Source organism: Loxodonta africana, chromosome 2, assembly GCF_030014295.1.
Source record: "Loxodonta africana isolate mLoxAfr1 chromosome 2, mLoxAfr1.hap2, whole genome shotgun sequence".
NCBI lineage: Eukaryota > Metazoa > Chordata > Mammalia > Proboscidea > Elephantidae > Loxodonta > Loxodonta africana.
In genome coordinates this window covers 218,602,579-218,627,827 of record NC_087343.1, presented here as the reverse complement: position 1 = coordinate 218,627,827, position 25,249 = coordinate 218,602,579, and the positions used below count along the sequence as shown (strand labels likewise).

General features: G+C 45.0%; 1 protein-coding gene across 2 annotated transcripts; it reads right to left on the bottom strand.

Annotated features, from left to right (window-relative positions):
• Positions 1-529: 529 nt before the first annotated feature.
• Positions 530-25,249, bottom strand: ETS2 (ETS proto-oncogene 2, transcription factor). 2 transcript variants are annotated; one of them, XM_064279457.1, is made up of 10 exons: positions 25,118-25,249; positions 20,068-20,139; positions 14,988-15,099; positions 13,675-13,794; positions 12,910-13,110; positions 11,083-11,166; positions 9,297-9,521; positions 6,413-6,676; positions 3,879-3,997; positions 530-2,988 (listed from the first exon to the last, which is right to left on the bottom strand). In XM_064279457.1, the coding sequence occupies exons 2-10, from the start codon at positions 20,137-20,139 to the stop codon at positions 2,773-2,775; spliced, it is 1,413 nt and encodes a 470-aa protein (XP_064135527.1). In that variant the 5' UTR covers positions 25,118-25,249; the 3' UTR covers positions 530-2,772. The 2 variants fall into 2 exon arrangements, with proteins under 2 accessions (XP_064135527.1, XP_064135528.1); XM_064279458.1 differs by lacking the exons at positions 20,068-20,139; positions 25,118-25,249 and adding an exon at positions 15,410-15,466.

Below are 25,249 nucleotides of genomic sequence, written 5' to 3'. Positions count from 1 at the left end.
TTATGGTTTACTATGCGATTTGAGTGTTGTTACCAGAGTCAGCTCTACGTACAACGAAACATTGCCCAGTCCTGCGCCATCTTCATGATTATTGATGTGCTCAAGTCCATTGTTGTGGCCACTGTGTATTCTGATTGCCTTCCAATCTAGGAGGCTCATTTTCCAGCATGATATTGAATATTCTATTATGATCCACAGTTTTCATCGGCTACTTTTCAGAAGTAGATTGCCAGGCTCTTCTTCCTAAACTTAGTCTACAAGCCTAAGTCTGGAAGTCTGAAACCATGGGTAACCCTGCTGGCACTTGAAATACCAATGGCATAGCTTCTAGCATCACAGCAACAGACAAGCAACCACAGAGCAAGCTGACAGACGAGTGGTGGTACCTGGGTGTAAAATCAGTTAAATGGAGATCTGACTCTTGATGATTCAAAGTTGCTGAGTTGGATCTGAATTTAATATCCTTAGTCCACCTCCTCCACGTTGGAGAATGAAAAGTATTTCAAGTTTATAAAAACAAATCACAAAATTTTTATACCAAGACGTTTATTACTGCACCGAAAGCATTATAATGCACCTTAAGTTGAATTACATAAAACTGCCAGTTTTGTAGCTTAAAAAAAGGTTGATTAATAACAATTTCGTCTGCCCAATATATAATGAGCTGATGGCTAAGATTTCTTTTGGCAGCAAGATGTTTCTAGCTCCTCATCTGTTCAGGTTATAAACAGATGTTCGAGTGATAAATCGGTCCTACTTGAGAAAAACATCCTAAGCTTCAAAATGCTGGAAGCTGTCTTTTGTGGGCATATTTCAGTGGAGTCTCCCCAGTCCTGGCTCTGCTCTTTCCAGCTTGCCCTATGGCCCCACTACATGGACAATTCTTCAGAGATGAGGAAACCACGGCACAAGAGATTTAAGCTGTCTCTCCAAGGCCACATTGCTGGTAAAACCAGTCTGACGTTGAAACCAACTAGATTCGATTACGTATGAAAGGTCAAGAACACATGGCTGACCCAAGAGCTCCTTTGAAACAAATACAAATGTCTCCACCACAATCAAAACATTTTCTTCAAAAGAACTATTCCAATGCGTTCTCGTTCACATTGGCTTACCCTCTTCTCTGCCTCTAGCTAGTCTGCACCCGAGAAAATAAGAAAACTACGTGGCCGTGGACTCTCAGAAAAAAGGAGCAGTGTGTTATCCAGAGGGGTTAATGTGCTCAGCTGATAATTGAAAGGCTGGAAGTTTGAGTCCACCCAGAGGTGCCTTGGAAGAAAGGCCTGGCAATCTACTTCTGAAAAATCCGCCATTGACAACCCTATAGAACACAATTCTACCCTGACACGTGGGGTCACCATGAGTTGGAATCGACTTGATAACAATCTTTTTTTGTTGTTGTTATCCAAATAGTCCAAGACATGACCGATGAAAATGACGGGACCAGCCATGCTTCATTTATGTTCAAGAGGTTTAATAAAGGTCCCCTGCCCCTACCCCGGACTCATCAGCTCTGTTACAATATGTTTCACTTTACATGGAGCTGAGATAAAAATAAAGCTTTCTTACAAATTACATTTTTTTTTCCAGTGAATTACTTCTGCAGTAAAAATAGCTGCTACATAAATCCCTCCTGATCTCTGAAAAGGAGTCACATATTTCCAAAAATAGTATTCTTATTTTAATCACACAGAGTAACAGGGGGCAGGGGAAGGAAACATCTGGGCAGGGGGAGAGGTGCATTGGGAAAACAATCAAACTAAAAAATAAAATAAGTTTTGTGTAAAAACGGATTTAAAGACATGCATAGACGTGGAAAACATATGCCATCTGTCAAGAAAAATACTGCTTTTATAACTATTTACTTTTACATTACAATTAAAGGCAAAACCACAGGAGGCCAGATGTGCCCCCAGATAATAACATTAGTTTCTTGTAAAAAGTCCCAAATGTACAAAGTCCTTGCCAGATAATAACCATGGCAAACAAAAAACAAAACAAAAAAAGAGGGATTAACCCTTCAGACCTTATTCCTATAGGTATATTAAACGTCAATAGTGCACATTTTACAATTTCTCTTAATCAGCCCCTGGCAGATACAACCCTTTGTAAAATGCTCTATGTGCTACTGAAACAATGGAATCAACATCGGATGTCTGCGTTCTTCTTTCAAATACAGTTATATAATTATTTTAAATTACAATATACAATTTCTGTTAAATAGGACGGGTAGAGGATCTTGAAAACAATTAGAAGATTACAATAATATTTACAAACTCACTTCTGAAATGGCATGATTCTTTCCTTCCCCGCCTCCTACCCCTCTCAAAGAGAAAGCTTTTGCATTTGATATTTCTGGTCGCAAAAGGCGAAAGAAAACAAACACGCATACGTGTGTGCACGCACACGTGCCTTCTCCTTGCAAATTATAAAATAGCTGCACAATCTGGGGTCACACACAATGCCTGCTTTGAGCCCGCGTGGCCTCCCAGTGCTTCTTTCACAACTGTCTTAATTTAGGAGCATCATAAATAGCATTTTCCGGCTGGCAGACCTTTGAAGCAAGGAGCTGGACTGCCTTTCCGCGATGCCGAGCGAGGCAGCCTGGCTGGAGAGGCGCGGTTTCAGAGGCAATTAAGACCACTGCTCCTTGGTGATGTTCCTGGACATATTAAATCCCTTCTGTTCAAGGACCCTGGAGTGGCGGCCAGGACGGGCTTCCGATCGCAGTCACATGGGGCTGGGGCCCACTCAGGCAGTCCCCCCCGGGCCTCAGTCCTCTGTGTCAGGCTGGACGCCCAGGATGGCATGGAGCTCCTCAGGCGTGAAGCCAAGCAAGTTCTGTAGGTCGCAAACAAAGCGGTACACGTAGCGCTTCCCCGACGTTTTGTGGATGATGTTCTTGTCGTAATAGTAGCGCAGGCCGCGGCTCAGCTTCTCGTAGTTCATCTTTGGCTTGTTTTTCCTCTTTCCCCAGCGGCGCGCCACCTTTTGTGGACACAGAAAAGCATTCAATGCGATTCAGAGTTAAAGTCGAGGGAACGCTAGCGAGAGCTCTTCTGATTATGACTCGAATGCCTGCTCACGATAGTAGTCTGACAACTATCATGCACACAGAGGCTCAACCTATTCTCATGCACGTGCCAGGGGCCCCCTGCTCTGGGTCTTGTCAAGTGCACTATGTCCCTGGAGACGAGGGGTAGAGGGAGGGACAGCACTGGGCTCTCAAGCACTTCAGGCAGCAGACCATCCCAAGGGCTGGGAATCAGGACAGCCCTGAGACGAAGGAAATGCCGCGGGTTTCTCCACCTCCCGGGTTCCTATCCTGACCGGAACAGTGAGCAGCTGCCGAGTGGGATCTGAGTCACGTGACGTGACTCACTCCTCAATGTTCCTATTCCCCAGTGGAACTGGGGAGGTGACAAATGATGCTCTCCCGGTGCCAGAGATCAAGGGTCTTCCTTAATTCTGTCCTGGAGGGACTGACATCAGAGCTGCCCTTGGCCTTCCGCCCCAGGCTCCAGGGCTCCTGGCTCCAACCTGTCAGGGCTGGTTCCAGTGCTGCCAAGCTCAGCTGGGAAGCCAAGCCAGGGATTTGTGTCCCTACATGGAAGAAGGGACTTCCCCAAGGCATTTTCAGATGGCGAAAACCTCACCTTGCAGCAGGGACTTTTTTATCAGACAACAGGGCAAGAAGGTGATGTTTACCCAGTGCCCATGTGATTCCTCGCCCACGTTGTCAATAGTCTAAATGCCTCAGGCAGCAGCGTTCTTATTTGTAGAGTTAACCCTTTCCTGTGCCCCAAGGACTGCATGTGGGAACCCAACAAGATGAAATCAGGGTTCAGAGCCCAGAGGTTTCCGAGGCCTGACCTTACCTCATCGGGGTCTGCAAGCTTAAACTCCCATCCATCCCCCGTCCAGCTAATGAATGGCTGGCAAGACTTGTCCGAGAGTAATTCCAACAGAAACTGCCATAGCTGAATAGGTCCACTTCCTGGGAGAGAGAGGCAAATGACACATTTTTATACATTTAAAATACAGCAAGGCCCTTATCAGTTTTACCACATGCTATCAGCTCCAACTCATGACGACCCCATGTGTGCAGAAGAGAACTGCTCTGTAGGGTTTTCAAAGTTGTGACATTTCAGAAGATCACCAGGCCTTTCTTCCGAGGCGCCTCTAGGTGAGTTCAAACCGCCAACCTTCTGGCTAGTAGTCAAGGAGCGCTTAACTTCACCACCCAGGGACTCCAAACAGCAAGGCTTTCGTCATCCCAATTTGCTGCTGATGGGTGCTGTTGAGTCAATTTCGACTCCTAACTACCCCATGTGATCTTCACAGGAGCAGATCACCAGGTCTTTGTCCCACAGAGATTCTGGGTGGGTTCAAACCACCAGCCTTTAGATTAGTAGCCAAGCACCAAAACCAGTGCCGTCGAGTCGATTCCAACTCATAGGTACCCTAAGGGACAGAGTAAAACTGCTCCATAGAGTTTCCAAGGAGCGCCTGGCGGATTCGAACTGCTGACCCTTGTGGTTAGCAGCCGTAGTACTTAACCACTACGCCACCAGGGTTTCCAGCCAAGCACCAGGGCTCCTTAAGGCATCCTAATTAAACTAGCTGATTTAAGACCGCAGACTGACTCTCTGAACTGAATTCCAACATGAAGGTACAACTCAAGGTGTTGGTGCCTTAATGGAATAAGTCTGGACACCACAGAAGAGGCTTCTTTGACACTTTCTACTCTGGAAGGTCACTCAGCTAAGACAATCTTCCCCTTGGTTGCTGGGTTTGGTCTTTCAGGAAAAATTTAGGGCAAGCAACTCCTATTTGTTCCTTATATAAAAGCCTTCACCGTTTACTTCTGGAAACACAGTGGGATGGGGCAGGGGCAACTGAGGGACATTTCATCCCAAAGTGAGGTACATCCATCGTGGTTCCCATTCTGCTTAACCTTGTTGAGTGACCCTGGCTAAGTTACTCAGCCTCCCTGAGACAGGGTTTACTCAGCAGCCATGGGGGATAATACCCATTGCATCAGAGCTTCTGTTCGGTAAAGTATGGTTTGCAAACTGCTCTCCACATGCCTTTTGTTGGTTAGTATTGACAGCCACCACTTTATGAAGCATCACCGAGCTGTTTTAAAGATGAGGAGCGAGATGCGGCTCCAGACCAGGTGCCATCAGCATGGGGTAAGAGACACTGAGTCTTCCAACTTAAACGCCACCCTCTTCCCACCACTCCCCAAAACCTGATGGCTCTCATCCATGGAGTGCTGCTACAGAGCACAAAGGGCTGGCGCTCTGGAACCAGTCAGAGTTGGGTTACCTATGTGGCTATGGGAGACCTGTCTACCTCTGAGCCAATTTCCCCATCTGTAAAATGGGCTAATACCACCACCCATGAGTTGGCAGAGTCCTTGGGTGGTGCAAACGGCTAAGCGCTTGGCTGCCAATGGAAAGGTTGGAGGTTTGAGTCTACCTGGGGTGCCTTGGAAAAAAGGCCTGGCAATCTACTTCTAAAAAATTAGCCACTAAAAACTCAATGGAGCACAGTTCGACTCTGACACACATGGGGTCATCATGAGTAGGAAATGACTGGCCAGAAGCTGGGTTTTGTTTTGTTGAGAGTTGGCAGGCAACAAATGGTAACTAACATTACTATCAAAATGAAAGGTAACACTAACACTATAGCTGTGTATTATCAGTACCAGAGCCCTGACTACAAAAACTACATCAGTTTTCACACTGTCTTTATATGTATCTAATAACATTTATAGGGCGTCTATTTTAGGTAACAGGAGAAAAAAAATGCCTACAAATTCTTATCTTACTCAATAAAAATTTTAAGGTTTTTTTTTAACCCACAATGGCTCCACATGGTCAAAATAAAAAAAAAAAGTACATTTAAGGACACAAGAGGTAATGAAAAAAAGTCTCTATATTTTTGCTGAAGTCCTGGAAACATCTAGTTGCAAAAACAGCTTTAATATTTGTCCCCTGCCTTGAAGAGCCTAAAATAGCTCTCGCCTAAACCTTAAAAATAAGATTTTAGAAGTGAGAAAAGGTCAACAGTCCCTGTATTGGTGGAGGCTGGCTCTGTGGCCCCTCCCTGATTCGGCCCCAGCCTAAGCCTTTTTGGTTCTGGGACATTCCTGGAGGGGGTGCGTCAGGACAAAGGACTCCACAGGCCCAGCCAGTGCTCCCTGTTCCTCCTCTCTAAAATGCCCAGCACATCCCAGGTGGAAGAAACAGCTCGTGGATTTTCACAATCCAGGGATACAGCCAGCCATGCAATGTGGAGTGTACACTGGAACCACCCTGGATAAACATGGCACTTGGCAGGGCATGAGGTGGGGCAGCGGGTGTCACAGACGAGGCCAGCGGCAGGCCAAAAGGGCTGCACTCACCTGTGAAGCCGGCCAGCACTGCTGCAGGTATAACTGGCTTGCCCTGCTCCACGGGGTCACTTCTCTCCTGGATGTAGTCCTTGAACGACATGGTTGGCTTGTTGAGGCCGAGGGGCTGGCTGCAGTCGTCCTCGAAGCTCTCAAAGGAAGGTACTCGCTGCACGTCGAGCAGGGATGACTGGCTGTTCCAGGACTGCAACAGCGAGTCTGAGCTCTCAAAGCTGTCTGCGGCGCTCTCGGCAGAGTCCTGGTCTCTGGGCTTACCTGGCAAAGAAAGACAACCAAGCACACACTTTGAGTCCTACAGTGCAATAAAAGGGGCCAGTCTACTGAGGAATCACTTCCGGATTGGTCTCAGGTTCAACAGCTCTACACTCTGTGGATATAGAATCTTTCACAGACTTTCAGAATGCTCCTGTCACCCCGTGCTTAATCCTTACAGTAAATACACTCTACCTGTCTGGGTGCTTAAAAGCCTGTGCGTGGCCATCTAAGATACTCCACTGGTTCCGCTGTCTGGAGAAGGGAGAATGAAGAAAATCAAAGATACAACAGAAAGATTAGTCCAAAGGACTAGCAGACCACATCTATCACAGCCTCCACCAGACAGGGTCCAGCAGAACTAGATGGTGCCTGGCTACCATCACTGACTGCTCAGACAAGGATCACCGCAGAGGGCCCCAGTCAGAGCTGGAGAAAAATGTAGAACAAAATTATAACTCACAAAAACAGACCAAACTTACTGGTCTAACAAGAGTATGGAGAAACCCCAAAAGTATGACCTCTGGACACCTTTTTAACTCAGTACTGAAGTCACTCCTAAGACTCGCCCTTCAGCTAAAGATTAAAAACAAACAAACAAACAAAAAACCCATTGCTGTCAAGTCGATTCCGACTAATAGCAACACTACAGGACAGAGCAGAAATGGCGCACAGGGTTTCCAAGCAGCGCCTGGTGGATCTGAACTGCCAACCTTTTGATTAGCAGCTGTAGCTCTTAACCACTACACCTCCAGGGGTTCCCAGCTAAAGATTAGACAGGCCCATAAAACAGAATAAGACTAAATGCGTACAGCCACCCACGGTATGGAAGAGACGGCAGGAGGGGACAGGAGAGCTGGTAATGGGGAACCCTGGCAACCAATGTCACAAAAGACTATGTTTATTAATTGTTTAATGAGAAACTAATTTGTTCTGTAAACCTTCATCTAAAGCACAATAAAAAAAGAATACAAAAATAAAAATAATAATAAATACATCCCACAAATCACACCTTCCATCAACAGTAGAATGGAGAAATAAATTGTGGCTTCATATAATGGGATATTAAACAGCAATCAACAGGGCACTGATGGCTCAGTGGTAAAATTCTTGCCTTCCATGAGGAAGACCTGGGTTCAGTTCCCAGCCAATGCACCTCATGTGTATTGCACCATCACCCATCTGTCAGTGGAGGCTTGCATGCTGCTATGATGCTGAAAAAGTTTGAGCAGAATTTTCTCACTATGATGAACTAGGAAGAAAGGCCTGGTGCTCTACTTACAAAAATCAGCCATTGAAAACCCTGTGAATCTCAATGGTCTGATCCTCAACTGGTCATGGGGATGGCACTGGACTAGGCAGCGTTTTCTTCTGTTGTACACGGGATCGCTATGAAGCGGGGGCTGACTCAATGGCAGCTACCAACAACAAAGCTTCATAAAACGGAATACTATACAGCAATGAAAAAGGGGGCATTGCTGCTATATATTCCATAACACAGATGAATCTCAGACTCAATCAAGACCAAAAGACAAGCACAAAAGTAAACAGTGTATGGTTCCATTTATATGAAGTTCCAGAACTAACCTATGATGAAAAAAGTCAGAATAATAGTCTCCTCTAGGAGTGGGAGCAGGGGTACTGGCTGAGAAGGGGCATGAAGAAGGCTTCTTGGGTGTTGGAAACTTCTCCATCTTCACCTGAGTGGTGGTTACATAGATATTATCAAAAAAAACAAACTTGCCATCGAGTTGATTTCGACTTATGGCAATCTCAGATGTTACAAAGTAGAACTGCTCCATAGGGTTTTCTTGGCTGTAATCTTTACAGAAACAGATCACCAGGCCTTCCTTCCGTGGTACCACTAGGTGGGTTCCAACCACCAAACTTTAGGCTCCTAGTCGAGCACAAATCGTTTGTGCCCTTGGTGGTAGAGTTAAGCGCTGGCCACTAGCCAAAGGTTAGTACCTTGAACCCACTCAGAAGTGCCTCCGAAGGCAGGCCTGGGATCTGCCTCCAAAAAACACCAGCCACAGAAAACCCTACAGAGCACAGTTCTACTCTGACGCACATGGGGTTGCCATGAGTCAGAATCAACTCCAAAGCGACCGCTAACACAGGTAAAAATTCACCGAGTTGTACAACTGTGTGTATGTTATGCATTTCCATTATAAAAACCCGTCACTTTCCCACATTTGTCCCCACCAAACACCCCATTACCCAGAGAACCGAGTGCCGTCGAGTCGATTCCGACTCATAGCGACCCTATAGGACAGGGTAGAACTGCCCCATAGAGTTTCCAGGGAGCGCCTGGTGGATTCAGTGGAGGAATTTAACCTCACGAGCAGCGGCTCTATCGTGTCCACTGGCACCCTCAGCGCCCGGACCGGTGCTGAGACACATTATGTGTCCGTTTGTTGAATGAACCGGTCATCCGTGTTAGCGACTGAAAGTCACTTAGAACATAGACTAGTACTTCAAATTCCTCTTTCAGTGGCTGAAAACAGGATGTATTTATTAAGAAAAAAAAAAAAAGCTCATTTCACTAATGTGATGACCTGCCAGCTCCCAGAATTAAACTGACCCTGTTGTTTACAGGAACACTTGGATACGTCAGTCTTACCGGAATTGTTAGGAAGCAAATTCAAGTTGCTTCCCGGGAAGTCCTGGCTGATGGGACAATAGCTGACACTGATGGTGTTGAGCCGTGACTTGGGGTACAGCTGGAGCTCCTGCTCTGAACTAAGGGTGCTGGGTGCAGGAGAGGGCTGACACAGGGTGTCCAGCAGGCTGGGTTTGGGGTAGTTCTGTGTCTGCATTCCATAGGGCGCCTGATCCACACCAAAACCTGGAACAATACCAGCAGACAGCTTTTAGCGAAGGTTAACGTGGTAACTTAACTATCAAGGCCTTCTAAACCCTCGAACAACACCAAACACGCCCAGTTCTGCACGCTCTCCCTCTCCACAAATCTTGGCAAAGACATGGGTTTTGGTGGCAGGTTGCCCCCTATGGACTAAGCCCTTTCCTTCTGAAACCATTTATCTTTATAACAAAGAAACCCTTTTCGAAAATGGCAGCTGCTTCTGGACCCGGTACTCAAAGCCACAATGCTACTATCTCTGCACCTTGGTAGTTTACAGGGTGCTTTCACATGACCCTCAGGATCACAGGGGTCACTGCCTTTTTCAGCTCCTGGGGACACTAAGGCTCAAGAAGAAGTGATTGATTTACAAACATATCGTTTGTAAGGAGCAGAGATGAGCCTTGAAAACACATCTCCTGATGCCAAATCCAAGCATCCTTCTCCTTCTCTTTCATCATGCCTGCTTCCACCTAATTTCATCGGGAATAACTAATTTTCTGGAAACTAAAGAAAGCTCTCTTACTTTGACCCTGGATCAGGCAGGCAGAAGGCTCTCACTGTGCTCCATTTGGGAAAGACCTGCTGAGCTGGCCAACAGGTAAACCCCAGTGCAGGGTGACACAGACCAGGAGGTCCTCACCTGACCTGAGTAGTTTAACTTGAGACCTGAGTAGAATTAGAGACCTGGACCCAACCCATGAAACCACAAAGCTCTGATGATGTAGTTCTCCAGTCACCCACTCCCCACACTGACTAGGGAGGACCACCCCTTAACCTACCCTCAACAGCACCAGCACCCAGAAGGAAGGACCCACATTCCAAGAGAGCCCTTTTAAAACTCCAAAGCTCCAAGTAAACTTAGGATTCCTTTCCATGCTGTGCCTGCCCCTTCTCCTTTGCTATTTGTTGTAGTTGTTGTGTGCCGCTGAGTCAGCTCTGACTCAAAGCAACCTTATAGGACAAGGTAGGGCAGCTCCATAGGGTTTTTAAGGCTGTAGTCTTCACAGGAGTAGATTGCCAGGTCTTTTCTCCCATGGAGCCACTGGGTGGATTTGAACCACCAACTTTTTGGCTTGCAGCCGAGCACTTAACCATTATGCCACCTGAGCTCTCTTCTTTGCAATACTGGCTTATTACATGGCCACAGCCATCAGCTCACTTAATTCTGCCCCTCGCGCTCTGAACTGCCTAGATCGGCACTGCCCAGTAGAAAGATAATGTGAACCACACTTAGAAAGTAAATACAGGTGAAATTAATTTTCATATCTTTTTTCACCTAAAATGTCAAATAGCATCATTTTAATATCCAATCAGTATTTTGTAAAATTAGTAAGGAGGTACTTTACCTTACAATCTTTGTTTCATACGAAGACTTTAAAATTTGGTATGTTTCTATCCTCACCACACATCTCAAAGTAGCCGAGCCATATTTCAAGTGCTTACTAGCCAAGTGTGGCTACAACATGAAACAACGCAGGTCCAGACTATTCCACTACAGAGTCCAAATCTAAGAGGATGACTTAATAAAATCAATTGGACTAACCTATTGAATTGCTACTAATCCAATGAGGAACAGAGTTGAGGTGTGAATTTTCTTCATACGATTCTTCTGTCTTTTCTTGGGTTTCTGAAAAATAGACACAGGATACCTAAGGTTGCAACTCTAAGTAAAAACTAGATGAGAAAAAAAAAGTTACTTTCTGAATTACTGTTCTCTGGTTGTTTCAGCTGGCATGCATTTAGTGCTTCGTGTTCAATGTGATGGTGTACCGCTCCGTGTATACCCACTTTGGGCCACCATGATGTCTACTGCAAAGAACTAGACGGAGCATATCTATTTTTCTAATAACCAGGAAAAAGTTTTCCAAAACAAACACTGTCATTGGAAAAGAAGATGATAGATCTAGATGATGTCCATAATTCATTCAGTTATTCAAAAAATAGCTGAATATTTATGAAGTCTTTATAAAGTATTATCGGAAACCCTGGTGGCGTAGTGGTTAAGAGCTTGGTTGCCAACCAAGGGGTTGGCAGTTTGAATCCACCAGGCGCTTCTTGGAAGCCCTGTGGGGCAGTTCTATTCTCTCTTATAGGGTCGCTATGAGTCAGAATCGACTCAACAGCAGTGGAGTTTTTTGGGTTATCTGGACAAGGAGATGAGAAAACAGTACATCAACAAGAAAGACACAGCTCGAATCCATGTGAAGTGTACGGCCCACTGCTGCAAACCCCAGAAGTTTCTCAAAAGTGCCACAAGCATTACAAAGACAGATAGGGTTCCACGAGAGTCTGTAACAGGAGACGTATTTGCCCAAGAGCTTTGAAAGGGAAAAGGTTGGTCTCTCTGTGTATGTTCACTTACCTGTGGCTACACTTAACCATATATATACCCACAAGCCCAAACATACACAAACTCGCACCTCTGAGTAACAGCAAAATACCCCCAATTTGCTAATAATCAGATTCAGCAGAAACCTGTCAGATAAGACCTGTCCAATTTCAGAGAAAATTGGGGGTCTTTAAAAATAAGAAAAAAGTATTTTATGTCCCTGGGCCTTGGAGGCCATAACTAAAAAGAACTGGTGGTTGCATTCCTAAGGCCCCTGAGTCTATTATAACCATGGAATCTCGGTGTGCTTAAAACCAATTCAATGAGGGATGTTTCCCTGAATCCACAGATGTGCTAATTTTCTTATTTTAAAATTAAATGATCCATCACTGTACCTTTTTTGAACTCAATGTATTTTTAACACTCATCCGACTACTCTTTTAAGGACTGAATCAAGATTTTCTCTACATTTGGTGAGATTTCTATTGTCAATGGTGAGTTTTGGTATAATATGTCCATGTAGAAATACAAATCAACTACTTACCCAAATGTTTAAAAATATAACAAACCCCACCCACCCCTCCAAAATTAGAACTTCAGATTCCACCTGGACTTAGGAAATTTTAGTTCGAAATTCAGAGAGTTTATCTGACTGAATAAAGGCTCCTTTTGCTTTGGGCTGACTTATCTCTTTCTGCTTTGCAGGGTGAGCCCACTGAACACACAGATCTTTGATGCTTTTTATACCTGAATCAACACATACCCCCATGATGAATACAGTCTGGCAATCGTGAACAAATGAGTGACTAAGGCAATTGCCTTGTGACTATACTTGATGCTACTACACACACACATACTTAAGTGGAAGAAAAATCTATAATCACCGCCATATACCCGACTCACTCAAGTGGTGTTTTCAGGCAATTTATTTTAAGTCATTTGAAACGCCAAACCTACAGCTGAAAACCATCGGCCCCTCCCCCCACTCTTCCCTGCCACGGCTCACCCAGATGAGGAGGAGACAAGCCATTCATCTGGTACCTTTGATTAACTGCTCCAGATGTTCCCAGAGAATGTCGCCCACAAAGTCAGGTGCCAGCTCCAGAAAGCGCTCCTTGCCAAGGTTGCACAAGACCTGGCCAGTCATGCCAAACCTCTGGAGGTTGACGTTCACCAGACTGAACTCATTGGTAGCCCAGAGAAGCCACTGGCATACTTGCTGCTCAGTCCACAGCCAAGGATCTAGTGGGGAGGGAAGAAATGATGTAACAAAGGGAAAGAATGCAAGGAGGCAGTGAGACCAGAGTCACCCTGATTTATATCCATCAACAAAATGAGCAAGACACCATTACAATATGCCCAAGATGAATTCTAAGATGCTAACAATGATTCCCTCTAATGTGTATTTAATGAGAGCTGGATCATGCGTTCAGCTGAGTATGCCGAAATAAAAACTGGTTCAGGTTAACGACATATACGCTACTGTTTTGCAAGACGCTCTCAGCAAATCCAAAAAATAAATCAAGATGAAGCAACTGCTGTCAAATTCATCCGTCTACTACAATGCAGATTCAGAAAAAAAAAACAAAAAAACCAAACCAGTTGCCACTAAGTCAATTCCGACTCTGGCAACCCCACGTGTGCAGAGTAAAACTGTGCTCCACAGGATTTTTGAGACTGTGACCGGAAGCAGCAGGTGGTCAGCCTTTCTTCTGAAGTGGGAGGGTTTGAACCACCAACCTTCTAGTTAGCTGAGCGCTTAACCATCTGCGCCACCCAAAGACTCAAACAAGTGACTCTACTTACTCTTTGGGATGCCGAGGCGGCGCTGCTCCTTCTTGAAGCCACTGAAGGTCGCTTTTAAGGCTTGACTCATCACAGCCTTGCTGCATGGTGTTAAGAGAGGCAATTCACAGTTGGCGGACTCTAGAGAGAAAGCCCCCAGAGTCATTAGTACTTCAAAATGGTAATATCAGATGCAGGCTTAGCGAAGAAAATTTCAGATTCCAGGAAAGAACAATTTCGACTTTAAACTTTAACATAATTCCTTAGAAGAGCACAAATATTAGCAAAAGAAATCTTTGGTATTGAGAAAACATTATGCATCTCATAACCACACTTATTTAAAAAAAAAAATCTAAAATATAACTCAAGTTTATGTTACAAAGCTTCCTAAAGTGGATATGCATTAGGTCAAATTTCTATCCAAGTCTATTTTAAAAATTTTATGCAATTAAAGAAACTGCATGGTGTTTGGTCAAAAGGCTTAATGGACTGTGAGTGCATAATTTTAAAGTTACTTCCATTAAACTAAGCGACAAGTGAAAAGACTTTCAGCATAATATGAAAATACAACACTTAGCACATGTAAAGGGGACACGTTCAACTCTTAAAACAAAAAATCTCTGGATTTCCTCAGCAATTTGAAAACGATAAAACTGACATATGACATTATGCTCATGCAAGTGTATGTGTGTTAATTAATTTTCTGGGCTGTGTTTTCTAGCACCTACTTCATATGACAAAGTAATCTCTGGAATGTTTCCAACTAATAACTCTACCATAGCAATTGCAGACATGTCATCTGACATGTTAAAAAGAATACATAATGACAAGAAGAAGTACAGAAATAAATAGATGGGCAAAGAGTAGCAGAAATCATGTGTCACTCCAAAACTCCATGCAGAGATGCTTTAAATAATGATGTAAACTCAGAACTAAATGCTAGTGTGCATTTTAATGTCCACTGTTTTATGTCTGGTTTGCAGAGTGGACCAGGGAGATAAATACCCAGCTTGGAAACATCAATAACGGAAACCCCAGGAATTCCACTGCAGTTCATCAACCGCAGCGTATTGGCTCTCACTGGGCTGTGTCTCTGAGCTGGAACTGACTTGACAACAATGGGTTTTCAGGTGTCTTTTACACATAAAGACATCAGAATCATCGGGGTTCAGATGAAAGGAAAACTGCCTTCTCCCAGGTCCAGAGCCTCTACCTGACTTTTCATACCAAAGATTCAAGATAACAACATTCACCAATATGAACTGTCATCTCTTTATTCACTGAACTACTTAGGGAAATCACACATAATTTGTCAAGTCTGAGTAATGAATTACCATGAGAAATTGAATCCAAGCCTGTTGGTACTTCTTGGAGTGTCTGCTCTTCATTTAGTGACGGGAAAACAGCAAACAGGGACATATCAAAAGTGTCAAAGGCTGGCTGGAGCTGTGAAAACAGATGGAAAAGGAAACTGAAATGCAAAATTTTCACGCATTTAATGACCTGTTTTAAAAGGGGTCCCTGGCTAACCTTAATGATTTAAAAAAAAAAAAAAAAAAACCTTAATGATAGACCCTGGTTAAACTGGCATTTGTATATAGAATCAACCAATCAGTTCTCTAAACGGATTTTTAAAATGATCAAAGTGACTGAAATAATTCTATCTTACTCTGGATTATTTCATCAATGTCACAGTAAGAATGACTGGGGTTTTGTTTTAATGGGTTAATCAATTTAAATTAATAAATAAACAAACCTAAAAATAATACCATCTTGGGAGGACAGTGTTGGGAGGAACCTCAGAAATCACTTCATCCAAACACCTGGCCCTTCTGCTAAAAAAAAACAAAAACCACACCCGTAGCCATTGAGTCGATTCCGACTCACAGCTACCCTATAGGACAGATCAGAACTGCCCCATGGAGCTTCCAAGGAGCGCCTGGTGGATTCAAATTGCTGGCCTTTTCAGTTGGCAGCCTCCTGCTAAATCAGAGAAATTCAAAAAAATAACCCTTGGCAGAGCAGATTTAGCATGCTGCAGCTAAAACAAAAAGCAAAATATTAAATAAAAACTGAAAATGAAATAAATTACTGTATCTTTGGATTTATTCTAAAATATTTACCATGAAACACTTTAACTGAAACAAAAGATTTTTTCCTCAATTCCAATGGTCCAGAAAACTGTAATACATTGAAAAAACCCCTTAAGGTTTAATGTTATAAAACTATAGCATATTAAAAAGAAGCCCCCAGACACTAAGATGACTATGATTAAGAAAAACAGAAAATAACAGATGCTGGCGAGGACGTAGAGAAATCGGAACCGTCACCTACTGCTGATGGGAAAATGTAAAATACTATAGTTGCTGTGGAAAATAATTCGGTGGAAACTGAAGGGGTTAAAGATAGAATTACCCTATGACCCAGCAATGCCACTCCACTCGATGGAGCTGGTTCCGACTCATAGCAAACCCTATGTACAACAGAACAAAACACTGCCCATTTCTGCGCCATCCTCATAGTCCTCACAATGCTTGAGCCCACTGTTGCAGCCACTGTGTCAGTCCATCTCGTTGAGGGTCTTCCTCTTTTTCACTGGCCCTCTGCTTCACCAAGCATGATGTCCTTCTCCAGGGACTGGTCTCTCCTGATAACATGTTCAAAGTATGTGAGATGTAGTCTCACCATTCTTGCTTCTAAGGAGCATTCCGGTTGTACTTCTTCCAAGACAGATTTGTTCATTCTTTCGGCAGTCCATGGTATATTCAGTATTCTTCAACAACACCACATTTCAAAGGTGTCAGTTCTTCTTCAGTCTTCCTTATTCGTTGTCCAGCTTTCGCATGCGTATGAGGCAACACAAAATACCATGGCTTGGGTCAGGCGCACTTTAGTCTTCAAAGTGACATCGCTGCTTTTCAAAACTTTAAAGAGATCGTTTGCAGCAGATCTGCCTAATGCAATGAGTCTTTTGATTTCTTGACTGCTGCTTCCATGGCTGTTGATTGTGGATACAAGTAAACTGTAATCCTTGACAACTTCAATCTTTTCTCCAATTACCACGATGTTGCTTATTGGTCCAGCTGTGAGGATTTTTGTTTTATGTTGAGGTGTAATCCATAGTGAAGGCTGTGGTCTTTGATCTTCATTAGTAAGTGCTGCAAGTCCTCCTCACTTTCACCAAGCAAGGTTGTGTCATTTGCATAATGCAGGTTGTTAATAAGTCTTCCTCTGATCCTGATCCCTCCGTTCTTCTTCGTATAGTTCAGCTTCTCAGATTATTTGTTCAACACATTGAATAAGTGTGGTGAAAGGACACAACCCTGACGAATACCTTTCCTGACTTTAAACCACGCAGTAACCCTTTGCTCTATTCGAACGACTGCCTCTTTCTTGATCTATGTACAGGATCCTTACGAGCACAATTAAGTGTTCTGGAATTCCTGTTCTTCACAATGTTATCCATGATTTGTTATGATCCATGTAGTCGAATGCCTTTGCATAGTCAATAAAACACAGGTAAACATCTTTCTGGTATTCTCTGCTTTCAGCCAGGATCCATCTGACACCAGCAATGATATCCCCTAGTTCCACGTCCTCTTCTGAATCTGGCTTGAATTTCTGGCAGTTCCCTGATGATACACTGCTGCAGCCACTTTTGAATGATCTTCAGCAAAATTTTACTTGCGTGTGATATTAATATCGTTTGATAATTTCTGCATTCAGTTGGATCACCTTTCTTGGGAATAGGCATAAATACGGATCTCTTCCAGTTGGTGGCCTGGTAGCTGTCTTCCAAATTTCTTGCCATAGACAAGGGTGCACTTCCAGTGCTGCATCTGTTTGCAGAAACATCTCAATTGGTATTCCGTCAATTCCTGGAGCCCTGTTTTTCATCAGTGCCTTCAGCGCAGCTTGGACTTTTTCCTTCAGTACCATTAGTTCCAGATCATATGCTACCTCCTGAAATGGTTGAAGGTCAACCAATTCTGACAAACCGACAAACTCATGGGGGCTCCTAGGTATACACCCAAAGAATTAAAAGCAGGAAAGCAAACAGATATTGTACCCCAATGTTCACTGCATCACTATTCACAATAGCCAAAAGGTGGAAACAGCCAAAATGTCCGCCAACAGATGAATGGATAAACACAATGTGATATATCCACGCAATGAAATATTACTCTGCCATCAAGAGAAGTAAAGTCCTGATGCATGCTACAACATGGCTGAACCTTGAAAACACCATGCTGAGTGAAATGTCAGTCACAAAAGGACAAAAATCGTATGATCCCACTTACATGAAACATCTAGAACAGGCTAGTGTACAGAAACCAAAGTTTATTAGCAGGTGGGAGGGAGGGGGAATGGAAGGCTCAATGCTTAGGGGACACTGAGCTTCTGTTAAGGGCAATGGAAAATTCGGGAACAAGGTTACTGGTGAGGGTTGAGCAACATGACGAACACAATTCACGTCACCAAAGATTAATGACATGTGAAGACTGTAGAAATGGCAAATATTCTGTTATCTATAAATTTACAAAAAGAAAAAGACAATCCCCCAAATCAATGAAAATAGGTGTAAAGTTAAACGTCTACAGCTTAGGGGAAAGAAGAGACACAGGGAAAAATAAAAAGCTCACATTGTGTCCATTTCCGACAATCTCCTGTAACTTTGCTAAAGAAATTTCCTTTGAAGTAAGCTTTGTTTACACACATCAGATAATGTCTTGACTCATACTTGCCTCACTTGTGGAGGAAAGAAACATGAAGAAAGGTTCTATTTTCCAATATAAACTGGAAATCCTATGTTATGTGTGATACAATGACCCATCAGTTGAGTCATCAATCAAAAAAAAAAAAAAGTATAACACATTTACAAATAATTATCAGTTTCTGTGCTTCCTTTTTCGGAAAAGGCAGAACAATGAGTGATGCATCGCAAAGAAAGGCAGGCAGAAGCTGGAACCCAGCCCCAAAACCCCAAGACAATGACGTTCAATTGCCCAATACATCGCAGATCTGAGAGGGGAAACCAATCAAGCAAGTGCAAAATACTCATCTGGTTTTAAAAGCTATTTTTACAACAGGCCTAACTCTGGTGAAATATCCAGTAGATTTTTTAAATTCTCACCAGCACAGCCCAGGTGACTAAGAAATGCCTTTCATGACTGTAATTTCTGCTTTTTTTTTTTTAAACCAGGGAGCCAAAGAACAATATAAATTTCTGCTGCATTATTTAAACACATCTATTTCAGCAATACGCGTCATCGAATTCTTTTCACTTACAGAAGAATTCTTCTTAGGGGGTGTGGGCTTGACTTAATCTAATTTCTTGTGCGTTTCTTCCATGCTTCAAACATCTGCCCAACTCGAACAAGAAAACTCACTAGCCTGAGATTAATGACCTTCGTACTACTAGAAAAAAACCAAACCCACTGCTGTCGAGTCGATTCCGACTCATAGGAGCCCTATAAGACAGAGTAGAACTGCCTCATAGAGTTTCCAGGTGCCTGGTGGATTCAAACTGCCAACTTTCCGTTAGCAGCCATAGCTCTTAACCACTACGCCACCAGGGTTTCCCGTGCCAATTTCCAGCTCTTTGGGTTATACTGGACAGACAACCTCATAATGATATACAAAGAATATATAACATGCCTGGGATAGGTTATTATTATACAAGGCACTAAGTTTTGAGGAGGCTGGTCTTAAAATTACTGCTTTAGAAGCATGTTTCCTACATAATGCCAAAAAACAATCCGCTCTCACCATCATGTTTGGAGAAGGCAAATGGGAAATGATGTTTGCACTGCTAAGAGTGTTCCTAAAAGCAATTAGGATAGAAACTACATGGGATCTGTTTATGCAGAGAAGGCGTTTTCATCTTTATATTTTTTTGGGGGGTGGGGGTTATGTAAACAGACGTCCTTGTTCTCTGCTCCCCGGAAAGGCTCCTCTGGCTCCTTCTGATGGATGCGGCAGCAACAGCAGGTCCGTGTGCCCCTTCTAATTCTTTCATTTCAGTTCTCAAACAGCCTATATGTCACCCAAGGAAACTCCTGAGTGGCTAGTAATACAGTAAAAAGAGCCTCTCCAGCTCTGCTCAACTGAGAATCACAGGCTTTTCTCCTTGGAAGGAGCCTCAGAGATAAACCACAAAGGCCTTACCATCTGCAAGTTAAACGGTTCCGTATCTTGGAAGGCAAATAGAGCCATCGAGAAACCCATTTGAAAGACTAGAAAACTGAGGCCCAGAGCGAATAAGCCAAGAATTCAGAGTCACAGAGCCAGCAATTTAAAATCAGGAAGACAAGACTAGAACCTTTCCTCTGGGACCCAGCCCATCATTCACACCCCTAAAGACTGACTTTTCCAATTAGTTTTTTCTTTCTAATTAAAGACTTGATCACTCACCTTGAGTGTCCCTCTGTAACTATTAGACACAGGGGCCACCTGGTCCATGTTCTTGAGTCCAAAATCATTCATCTTAAAAGAGAGAAAGAAAGAGGGTCAAAGGCAAGCATGTTTAAAGAAGTACACTTCAAAGATGTGTATGATTCCGACTCATAGCAACCCTACAGGACAGAGTAGAACCGCCTTGTGAGTTTCCAAGGAGCAGCTGGTGGATTCCAACTGCCAACTTTTGGTTAGCAGCTGAGCTCTTAACCACTATCCCACCAGGGCCAAAAAAAAAAAAAACACCAAACCCACTGCTGTTGAGTCGATTCCAACTCATAGCCACTGGGGCAGGTAATGCAAAATTGAACACCAGAAGTTCTTATTTTAAAGGCCATCAAATATCTCAAGGCGAAAGCGCTTCTCAGGACAACTAGCGGGTATGCTATTCAGATAATTGAACACTAACGCTGTTTCCCCACTGAATTCCACTGAGATATGAGGAACCAGATACACAGATAAAGTCACTTTCTGGCAGCCTCCCAAGGGAATCTTGCCAGGGTTGCTGTGCAAGGGGGACTGTCTTTCCAGGGACAGAAGGGGAGGAACTGCCCTGTTAGTTTGGGGACTGGGCCTGGGTGGGCACCTCCTGTCTGCACAGCTGCACAGCCTGCGCCAATGGGTGAGCCCAAGGGCGTCTGTGGAGGGTGCAGGCCCCTGGTAGCTCCCGGGGGGTCCAGATCAAGGAATGCTTGCTGGAAAGACTCCTCCCTCCTCTCCACCCTAAGTTATGAGGAAGCACACAGCCAGGAAGGGTATAGAACAGAGAGCCCACTGCTTCAGCCCAAACCCTCTTGCATCATCCCAGAGCCTCCTGCTCTGGTAACACAAGCTGAAAATATTTCTGCTTTGTGCACTGCTCAGCTGTGCATTTGTACAAGAGGAAGCGATTCTGGCAATGGCTCAGCCTCACTTGCTTCTTATACTAGGCCTGTGCTGTGTACAGCAACCACCAGCCCTGGACGCTTGACACTTGGTGTTAGTGAACTGAGATGTATTATAACCTAAAAGCTGGTGGTTTGAATCCACCCAGCAGCACCACTGAAGAAAGGCCTGGCAATCTGCTCCCATAAAGATTATTACCAAGAAAACCCTACAGAGCAGTTCTGTTCTGTAACACTATGAGGTTGCCATAACTCAGAACTGACTTGACAGCCACAGGGTTTGGTTTTTTGGTTCTAGGTATAAAATACACACTGGATTTCAAAGACTTAGCAGGAGAAAAGTAAAATGTTTCAGTAATAATTTTTATATTTACTGCATGCTTATACAATGTCTTGAATATAGTAGGTTAGATGAAATTTACTGAAATTAATTTTACCTGTTTATTTTTAACATGGCTATTAGAAAATAAAAAATGACATACGTGGCTTGCAACTGGACAGTGCTGTAACAGGCTGAAAACTTATTTAAAACACCAAAAAACCAAACCCATTGCTGTCGAGTCGATTCCGACTCATAGCAACCCTATAGAACAGAGGAGAACTGACCCATTGGGTTTCCAAGGAAGACAGGTGGATTTGAACTGCTGACTTTTTGATTAGCAGCCATAGCACTTAGCCACCGTGCCACAAGGGCTCCCAAAAGTTATTTGGGGACCCTAAAACTGCTTGTCTGGACAGGAAAGTTACAGAGTAATAAAAAAAAAAAATACTACCAGAGTGTTAAACAAAACGTTAATGACTAAAACTCATTTTCGAATTACCAGGGTTAGTACCGATGATGGAGTTTCTGAGTGGTGCAAACAGTTAATACGCTCAGCTACTAACCAGAAGTTTAGAGGTTCGAGTCCACCCACAGGTACCTCAGAAGAAAGCCCAGGCAATCTATTTCAGAAAAATCAGCCTCTGAGAACCCTACGGAGCACAGTTCTACTCTGACCCACATGCAGTCACCATGACCCGGAGTCAACTGGATGGCAGCTGGCCTAGCACAGGTGACAGCAACCTTTACCTCGAGGGGCATCCCTCACCCTCCCTGTTCCATGGCTACGGAACTGAAGGTCCATAACAAAGTTGTATGGGGGCACCCCTAACCTGCCCCCACTCTACTGGGTGCTCCCACCTGTAACAACCAAGAACTTCTAGGAGTTAAAATACTCGGCAATTAGCCTATTCCCATGTAACTGTTTAAATTCAACTGTGTGCTTTCTTATTTTCTCTTTATGAACAACATTATAACTAAAACACACCTCCCAACAACCCTGCCACCCAACACTAACACACATGGGGTTGCCATGAGTTGCAATCAACTCGATGGCAACTGGTTTTGCTGGGCTCTGGATACTGGAGACACACACACACACCCCTAAAATGGCAGTGTGGGAGGCAAGAGACATTGGAAAGGCTGTAAAGTCCCTTGCCCTGAAGGTAATTATCACAGCAGCCAAGACAGGAGAGAGAACACCTTGATAATCACCCCATGGGTGGGTGGGAGGGGAGGGTTGTTCTGGGATCAAAAGTGGCCACGCTGGATCAGAATCTCCATCTTGTCACTTCTGCCGTCCGCATTTCTCAAGAATCAATGCTCACTGCTAAGGCTCGCCAGCGCTGACAGACGCCTACTCACTCAGCCCTAAGCACCCTTTCCCTGAACCTCCCCAACATCAGGGCTGGAGACAGTGTGCCATCTTGTAGGGAGGCACTGGAGGCCCAGGTGTTAACTGGCCCTGGATCAACAGCTACCACGGGGCTACTAAGGAGCAGACGAGGGACCAAATCCCCGTTGCATGTGGTCCTAACCCACTGTGCCAGGCACGTGCCCTTCTGCCTCCACATCACCATAAGGCAGAGACAGCAAACAGATACTATGACAGTAGGCCCGAGCCAAGACAATAGACATCTTGGGTTTGTCCAGTATCTATCCAGAACCCAGCAAAACCAGCTGCTGTTGAGTCAACTCCAACTTATAGCAACCCATGTGTGTGTCAGAGTAGAACTGTGCTCCACAGGGTTTTCAATGGCTAATTTTTTGGAAGTAAATTGCCAGGCAGGCCTTCCTTCTCTGGGTGGCCTCGAACCACCAACCTTTTGGTTAGTAGGCTGCCGGCTTTATCCTACATGTTCTAACTTCACAGAGACTGACAGAGAAAGGCTGCGGACGGCCACGGAAAGGCTCTGCCTAGCTTTTGTGTACAAATACCGAGAGAAAAGGCAGCCTACCCCTCCCACATAAAGAGGTATAATTACTAGCTACAGAATAGAATTCTTTTGTTGTCCAGCTCTTAATGAGTTTTGTAAAAAACCATGTAGAATCAAAGAGCTCGACTAAATGGTTTCAGGCAGACACATCACTAATCAAATTTAAGTTCACTTATTTTACTCAACACAGCTTGTTAAAGTGACAGGCATGCCAAGTTCCTCCACATTAATCAACTTCATGTTTAGGTCATTTCGGTGTTGCCATACTGATCACTGCTTTTGAACCAAAAAAAGGGGGGGAAATGGCAGAACAGAATGGCCGACAGTGGTAACATTCGAAAAGAGGACAACCTGCCAGACGGCAGTACCCTTATTAGAACAAGTAATCAGTTACGTGAGATCAGAACACAGGTTTGCACTTAGGTAAATCTTAAGAAAAACAAAATGAAACAAGCCTTTCACACTTTTGAAGGTTCCTTTTGCTTTTTTCACTTGGAAAGTTATCAGTTTAGAGATGAATGACTAATCTCAGGAATGAGTGTTTGAATCGATTTCCCTGCGGGATACACGGTGCTAACATTTATTGTACTGCGATGTTACTCAGAATTTTAACAAACCTTAACTTAGAGATTTATATGGGTGATTGCTGGCGGTGTGGGCAGGCAGCTAACACACATCACTTCCATCCCATGGAACACATGTAATCTCTTGCTGGTGAAATAAAATAAATTACTCCTATCTCCAAAGGGGCCTGCTCACCTATTTACTTTCTAAAGTAGCACAACTGCTATTTCAGTCTACCCTGAAATTTAGAACCGTCTAGCATTAAAAGCCTCCTGAACTTAAAAAAAAAAAAGAAACCCAAAGCCCCCAAATACACATACGCAAACGCTCACGATTACTCCTTCCTTCAAAATACTTCAAGAAAATAAAGGCAGCCTACGCCTCCCGGTCCCCCATTCCCTCACCAATGTCGGCCGAGGGGGCCCCGAATCCAGAGGTTTTCGGGCACCCGTAAGGGTTTCGCCCAAGCGGAAGGACAAGAGGGCGCCACCCGTTCACCCTCCTGGGGCCTCCCTCGCCTGCCGCCCGGGCTGGGCCCTGGACTTGGCCGAGCAGTTGGGGACCCTGCGCTCCGGGGTGCCGTAGCATTTCCGCTTTACGCGCCGGGGCCCCCCCTCCCCGATCCGGGCAACCTCCCTGCCGGGCCCGGCACCGCCCCCCAGAATGGGGCGCCTGAGAAAGTCTCCCACAAAGCCGGGGCGCGCCTGGGCCGGGAAGCCCGTGGACTGCGCGCGGGAGCTACCCGGACACCCTTCTGCGTTCTCAACGCCTTTAGTGAATTCAGGCGCCCTGGGCACCCGCAGGACGAGAAACCTGGGCAAAGAACAACCCCACCGGGCCCGGAATGCCTTTTAGAAAACAAAGCCAAGCAAAGCGAAACAAGCCCCGCACCCCGCCCGGGAGGCCGCCCGGCGACCCGGCGGCACAGCCCGAGTGCGCAAGGCCCGGGCCGGCACGTCTCGGGGCCCCGGGCAACCTCGCCCGGGCACCTCGGCACTGACCCTGCCGCCGGGCCCTCGGCCGCTCCGCCACCCCCAAGGCCACTCGGTACCGAGAAAACAAGCCTGTGAGGATAACTCAGGCGCACGCCCCTCGGATTCTAAGAGGACCGCCACCCCGACCCTGACCCCCTGGTTCACTCCAGGATCCAGATCTTGGTGTCGCCTGCGTCTCCCGTCCCGTTTCTGGGTCACCCCTACCAGGGAAAGGAGCCGGGCGCAGGAGGCGGTTCTCAGCGGACGCCTAGCCGGCGCCCTCCAGGGTCTGCGGCGCGGTGGGGGCTCCAGGAGGGACCCCGCTCTTACCCCTGCGGGCAGGCCGGCGCGGACGGAGGCGGCGGTAACTCGGTGCGCGCCGGGCGAGGGCGAACGCTGAAGACGCGGGGGCCGCGGACCGGGTGGCGGACGGGGGCGCTCTGGGGGCTGCGGGCGGCAAGC